Here is a 6767-nt window from a genome sequence, read left to right as displayed (position 1 = left end):
TCTAATGCTGGGACTCCTAATTCTTTCTATCCACATTTCCCCTGCCGCTTTTCCTGGTAGTCCAGTTTTCCCGCCGATTATGCACACTCACAGATGTGTCTGGTTTGTCTTCTTTCCAACAAAACCTCTCATCTGGGAAAGGGAATATTTTCCAAACGCAGAGCCAGTGATAAGAACGAAGAGGGATATGATTCTTTAAAGTGACCGCACCGCAAACCTACATCGCACCACGAACGACAACGAAAGGGAAAACATTAACTGCGATTCGCAGGGAATGCACTTTCCACTAGAATGGTAACATGCGAACGTCTTGAACGCCGAAAATCAAACATCGTACTTCGGAAGCACTTGCAGATACACTTGGGGCACAACACACGGTTTCGCGGTTACTACACTTTCCCGATTTGTTTTTCCTACCGACACACACACGTATGTGCGGGTGGGTTCTCGCTCACACTCCGCGAGCAACTGTGCGATCGAAAGGACGCAAAAGAAAAACGCAAAAAACTTCGCACAGAAGGAAAATAAAAATACACTAAAAACGAGCGGTTTTCCTCCCGAACTCTCATTTTCCGCGCTCATCCGCACGGCGGGTACTCATTTTCTCTCCCACCCCTAGTAGCCAGAGCAGGAGGGACGATATACTTATTGACGCACATCTCATCTGTCGGTTTGGTTCGATCGGTTCTCGGTCGAGCCTTTTCTTATTTCTGTTTCGCTTTTCTTTGCGCGGAAAATCAGCTGCTGGGTCAGTGTTGTACATGGGCAATGTGGCGTTTGCTATCGGGTTCTATTTCGGTTTCCACCTTCACATGTCGACTTGACACGGACTAAGGTGGAGGGGGGAGGGGGGGGGGCATAGAGGGTGGTGTGGTTAGTATGATCGCGGGCGTAAGAATTTTCCGCGAGCGATCGTGCGTTCTTCTTCGGTTGCAGATACTTCTCGTTCGATGCTTTACGCACACCCGGACAAAGTAGGCCATACCAAGCGCGATGGGAAGCGGGACGGAAGCACCGAGTAGGAAAATTTCTTACCAAACGGAAAGCGCGATAGAAAGAGAAGGGAAAGGTGAGGCCAAAAAGTAGAACCAACGGTTTACTTCGAACCGGAGATGTTATGTAGATGAATGCGTGCACGCGACTCGCTCGGCGCTACAACAATGTAGAGCACAGCGATTTAGTGGATTTAACAGTTTTCCCGTCTCATTCCGCTTTTCCGTTCCGTTCGAGTTCGGTTCGGCAAATTCCGCAATGTGAGCGCCGGCTAGCAGGGCGGTTCCGAACGCGTGGTCAGTAGTAATAGTAAAGCGAAACCCGTGGAACGGAAATGGATGCGATCGTACGGTACCAGCAGGAATACGCGTGAGGAAAACCCCAACCGGATAAGTGCTGGAACGAGAACCTAGAACACACCTACCAGACCAATGCATTTAATAACAGAAAGACATTGGGCAGTCAAGAAAACGACTCCGTCCCGTAGCTATTTGGGTTGACCAGTGGACCGTGTCACTGTACGGTTACAACAGCTACGGTACAATATTTCTACGACACCGTCATATATTTTCCTAAACTGCAATGCTCGGTGTTGTAAATTTATCTCTTTTGAACTGAAATTATGTTTTAATTTCGAATTCCCTTCCAACAAAAGGCACTGAAAGAAGCTGTTCGAATAGAAGAATTAAAGATACTTCCTGTTTCAGCAAACACTTCTTGTTCTAAGCGAAGTTTACTCATCCACACGTCGGTTACCTGTAAACATTCGAGCTTGGAAACGTAAAGATCGGCGATCGAGATACTGCGACTGCACATCACCACCATTAGTTGAACCCCCACCGGCGGCTCCATACCAGCTTCCCACCGGCTTTACTGCTCTGAGAATCAGCTGATGGACCCGTACTGACCTTGTTTCGAGGCGCGAGCACGCATGCGTCATCGTCTCGCTGACGAACCGGAGTCTTTTGGGGTGTAGTATCGGTTTTAAGAACCGGTACATTTGGCGACCGTAAGAAAGAAAGACAATCCCAAGAAAGAGAATAGGCAACAGATACGCAACTGGTTCAGCCTCTTCACTTGGCGTAGTTGTAGCATGGGAAAATCCCTCTCTGTTCGTTCATCTGAATGCACCTCCGGATGTAAGTGGGATATCCAAATGTTTAACGTATATCCTTTATCTAAACTTTGCATCCTCTCGATGGACGGACCACGAGAAGTTAAGCTGCTGGAATGATTCACTCATTATGTCATGCTGGTGTACACAAAATTTAGGACATGAATGTTGAGTCACTTTCGAAAGGTACATTCGTTTGGGAATTGTGTATTCTCGGAACCGTTAGTTCGAAAATTAAAAATACTTTCTCTTGAGAAACATGATTTTAAGATCTTTTAATGTCAGTGATCAAAGATGCAAAATACAATAGTCAGGTTCAGGTAACCATTGTATCAAAACTTTGTTTGTGTTGTACAAATCTAAATTGATTCGGCACCATTTAATTGTTCAGCTCTTAATCCTCATGTTTAAAGAAAGTACATTCAAAATTTACAGACCAACATCCTTGGTTCGGACCGCCAAATGAGTCACTGCCAGAAGATCGTTTGTCCAAAAAAGCTTCCATTCGTTTTTTAACCCTTTCAAAAGCGAACTTTCCACCCCCTTAAGTCGAAAGCTCGTGGGACGCTTAAGAAATTTAAGCTAAGTAAAAGCTTCGGCGCTGGTTCAGAAGAACATCAAAAGCTTTAGATTGGCTCGGGGAACTAAAGTTCGGTGACAGTATTTAAAAGAAAAAACAACGATGTCAAAGATTGATGAGATGATGGCAATCGATTATGCCCTTATATTATCCAATATCCATTGCATGAAGTAAGACACCCGGGAGCTTATGCCCGGGACGCCCTGTGCGCCACAGCGAGGCCCGGCCGAAATGACGCCAAACTGCACGAAGCGGAAGTTGTACTCGGGTACCTGCGCCTTCATCGGTCCTCCGGAGTCGCCCTCACAGTGCAATGTAGCGTTGCCGAACCCTGCGCAGATGGCGTAATTGTTTAAACTGCACGACACCGGAGGGATGCGCGCTTGTAGAAGCACCGGGCTGACCTCGAGCCGCTCCGTCAGACCCCAACCGGTGATCCAGTAGAGCGTCGGGTCGAAGCCCATCAGACCACTTGTGAAGGGCAGACAAACTGGGGCCACATCCCCTGAGGAGAAGTCAATGGTCCGGTTCATCCTCAACAACCCGATGTCGTGTCCGGAGCGTACGATTCGCGTGAAGTTCGGATTGATGACAGCGTCCTCAACACCGTACCGTTGTATGGGCGCAGCACAGGCATCGTCCTCGCAGTCGGGATCGGTCCGAGTGTCATACTCTCCAATACGAACATACCGCCTACAATAAAAGTAAACCATGGTCACATTCTCTACAGGAAAAAAGGCCACAAGGACACTTACAGTCGCTCCATCTGGCCATCGATGCAATGTGCCGCCGTCAGAACGTAGCGCACGTTAATAACCGTGCCGGCACACTCGGACCCCTCCGTGCCGGTGCTGGACGCGTACACAATCATCGCCATCCAGGGATACTGGAAGAGACGAGCCTGTTGACCGAAGGCGATCTTGTTTACTGTCCCGGGTAGGCCACAGTTGTTTCTATCAAAGAGTCGCATATTGGGGTGAGAAAGTAGTCCGCCAGAGGTTGCGGTGGCTGGAGCTGGGGAGGAAGCCGGAGCTGGAGCCGCCGTGGTTGTCGTTTGCACTGCCGTGGCATCACAGCAGACATGATATCCGGTAGCCTACGAAATCAGGAGTGAGTATCTTAGGTTAGGTTTGGGATATAAAACTTCCAGACACCTTTCGCTTCCTTCCCAAAGTAATTCGTTAAAAAATATTCATTCGTTGTTTTTTTTTGAATACGAAGTTCTTCATACAATTCCTTGAGTAACAACTATATCACGAGCTATTTTACAACAAATACTAAACATACTAAACTGTACACTGAATTATCGCGTATAGACAATCCTTACATCGATAGGACTATGTAGTCTTAGAGTAGTATAGGAAGTACTAAGCACTTAAATAAACAAATCAGAGAACTAATTGAAAGTTCATAATACAAAAATCATTTTTGATACACGAATAGTTTAAACCACGACGTCTCTTCTTGCACTAAACCTACAAAACATCTTCGACAGATTTTCCAACTGAATAACAATCACCGAATACATTAAAGTTCACCGGATGACTCGTTGCTTGGGTGGCCTTAAACATGTTCCAACTTGACCCCACCAGATTGTTGATATACTCAATAATAGTTCCTTCCGCGAGGTAACCGAAGTAGAACCGTTCCGTTTCACAAACTCAACTAGTTTCTTGCAACTGGTAAGTCTCACCGAGTCTCACTTATGTTTTTAACCTTCCTCACTCACATCACGGAGACACTGACAAACTGGAAACTGTTGCCCAAATCACACCCATCTTACCCCAGCCGGGGTGGCACACAGTGAGCCACGCAGGAAACGACCCTCGTCCGGGGTTGCTGTAGTCCCTCGTTCCGATATGAGACGTAGCAACCGCGCAACCGGTCCACACTGCGCCAGGGGAACGCAGAACCCGGGTCGGTTGATTGGAGTCGAGCAGGCTACCGGATCCTCCCCGGCCCGAATGCCAAACTCCAGCGGCGGTGCTAGAAATGGGTCAAACGAAAAGGTTGAATGCGACCGGTTATGCTAACGCTTGCTGATAAGAACGTGATCTGGTGCCCTGAAGCACGACCCTTCAGCTGTTTGTTTTTCTCTCGTTCCGTCACTATCGCTCTGTCGTCACTGGCAGTTCCATTCATTCATACCTTCCTTGATGCGATCCGACGCACAGCAGAGATAGTCCACCTGCTGGAGGTTCGTGTAGCACCAGTTCCGGCGAACGTAGCTGTCCTGTTCGGTCGCCTCGATGAAGTCCAGGCAGCGCTCGGACTCGCTGCACACGCCCGGAGCTCCAGCATCCGTCTCACACTCGACCCCGGCGTCCTGGTCGAACAGAAGAAGCGACTCGGTGCAGCACAGCTGCGACTGATTCGCCACCGGATCGCATCCGATCGTGAACGCCTCCAGCTCCGAGCCGATCGTGTCCGGATCGTCCACCATGGCGCAGCGGGCCGGCGGTACGCACTTTCCCTCATCCCCGAACGGCGTCGTACAGGACTGCCAGCTGACTTTCTTCGCCAGTTGGCGCGTGCCAGCGCTGGCGGAACTGTTGGCGTACCGCTCCGGATCGCAGCACACAAACAGCTGACCGTTGGGCTGCTCGTGGCAGAATCCGTCTCGCAGCTGCCGGTGCAGCGATCGATCGTACCGCTTCTGCAGCACCATACTGCGCCCGTACACCGCCGGACAGTCCTCGATCGGGACGCACGGTTCCTCGCAGTCGTGCTTGTCGTTCGCCTTCAACGCCTTCTGACGCTCCACCAGCTTCCCCGTGCAGCACACATGCAGCGTCTGGCAAGACACACGGCATCACCATCATCATCAGCAAGCCACCTTATCAAACCATCTTATTTACGAGCCTTACCCCATCCCGACCGTAGCTGCACGATCGCTCGATCAGGAACGCCTCAAACTGATCCGCCGAGCGGAACTGAAGCCGCAGCAGATGCTGCTTGATCGCGGGACACTTGGACACCGGCACGCACCGGCCTTGCTGCGGATTGGCGGCACGCGTCTGGCAGGTCGTCACTTCCGCGTGCACGCCGCATCCGATCGTACATCCCAACCCCGCCAACGCTACCAACAACCTCACGATCCTCACCATCCAACCTCCTTTAATGATTTAAATACTTCCAAATTATTACCACTGCTGGTGAGCGGCTCAAAGGCAGAGCGATTACTGATCGCGACGCAAAACACGAAGCCATGGGCAACCGCCTTTAGTACACCCCGGTGTCCATAACCTTCAAGAGCGACGCGACGCGGATTATCATCGCGCTCGGCTCGTGCAGGATCGTGGACGCAGAAGTCAATTTACAATCTCGTACCGGCCGAGTGTGGGCGAGCGGGGGACGTTCGTTCGAGTGGGGAAAAGAATCGAATTTCAAGATGAACGAAACCTTCTCCTGGTTCGAACGATCACTTTTAACCTTTCGGCAGGGGTCGGCAAGCTCGACAGGTTGCTTAAATAAAATTTGAATTTAACACTACAAATGCCGACCCAGGACTTTAAACTAGGCGGGTACTTTGTTTGTTTTTCACTTCGTCAATTTCAATGAGAATTTAAAAGAATATTTATGATACAAAAGAATTGGTCGCTTAATCCCGAAGGAAGTTTACGGTCATCTCAATTTTGCATAAGTTATAAGCATGTTCTACGTCAACAACATTTTTAACCAAGAACACAGAAAGTATTTTCTTTCTAATACTAAGCCTTCAACGCAAACTAAACGAGTTTCAAATCGAGTACGGACGTCAACTGCACGTTATTTTAGTTACCATGGAGACGTTCGTAGAAAGTATTGCCAAGAAATAAAATTAAACACGTACGGTTTCAAGAGGATTTGCCAACCCCTGGATCTGCACTTGCTACCTGAATAGACCAGCTACGGCCATTCGTGACGTCACCGGCAGGGGGATGCTGTGTTTTCGGATTTTCCAACCGACCGACGAACAGCTGCCATCAGATGACAATCCAAAGTATTCTTCTGTCCATCATACCGGTTCCGCAGTTTAGCATCTTCCGATTTTTTTTTTGCGATGCGACGTCGGGAACGGGTTCTGGAACTGGATTTAAG

The 6767-nt window shown here is 49.2% G+C and overlaps 1 protein-coding gene across 1 annotated transcript; it reads right to left on the bottom strand.

The window, feature by feature from the left end:
* Window positions 1-2821: 2821 nt before the first annotated feature.
* Window positions 2822-5794, bottom strand: LOC131260488 (CLIP domain-containing serine protease B9-like). The gene is made up of 5 exons (XM_058262226.1): window positions 5555-5794; window positions 4836-5481; window positions 4471-4673; window positions 3443-3783; window positions 2822-3380 (listed from the first exon to the last, which is right to left on the bottom strand). The coding sequence occupies exons 1-5, from the start codon at window positions 5792-5794 to the stop codon at window positions 2822-2824; spliced, it is 1989 nt and encodes a 662-aa protein (XP_058118209.1).
* Between the last annotated feature and the right edge of the window lie 973 nt (window positions 5795-6767).

The sequence above is a fragment of the Anopheles coustani genome, chromosome 3 (genome assembly GCF_943734705.1).
Source record: "Anopheles coustani chromosome 3, idAnoCousDA_361_x.2, whole genome shotgun sequence".
NCBI lineage: Eukaryota > Metazoa > Arthropoda > Insecta > Diptera > Culicidae > Anopheles > Anopheles coustani.
Note: the sequence above shows the minus strand (reverse complement) of the source record. Positions and strands in the feature narration are given on the sequence as shown.

Coding starts and splice junctions, on each gene's coding strand:
- LOC131260488 (XM_058262226.1), bottom strand. CDS start 5,794: ATGGTGAGGATCGTGAGGTTGTTGGTAGCGTTGGCGGGGTTGGGATGT. Junction 4,674..4,835: donor GTCGGATCGCATCAAGGAAG/GTATGAATGAAT, acceptor ACCCATTTCTAG/CACCGCCGCTGGAGTTTGGC. Junction 3,381..3,442: donor GATGGCCAGATGGAGCGACT/GTAAGTGTCCTT, acceptor CTTTTATTGTAG/GCGGTATGTTCGTATTGGAG.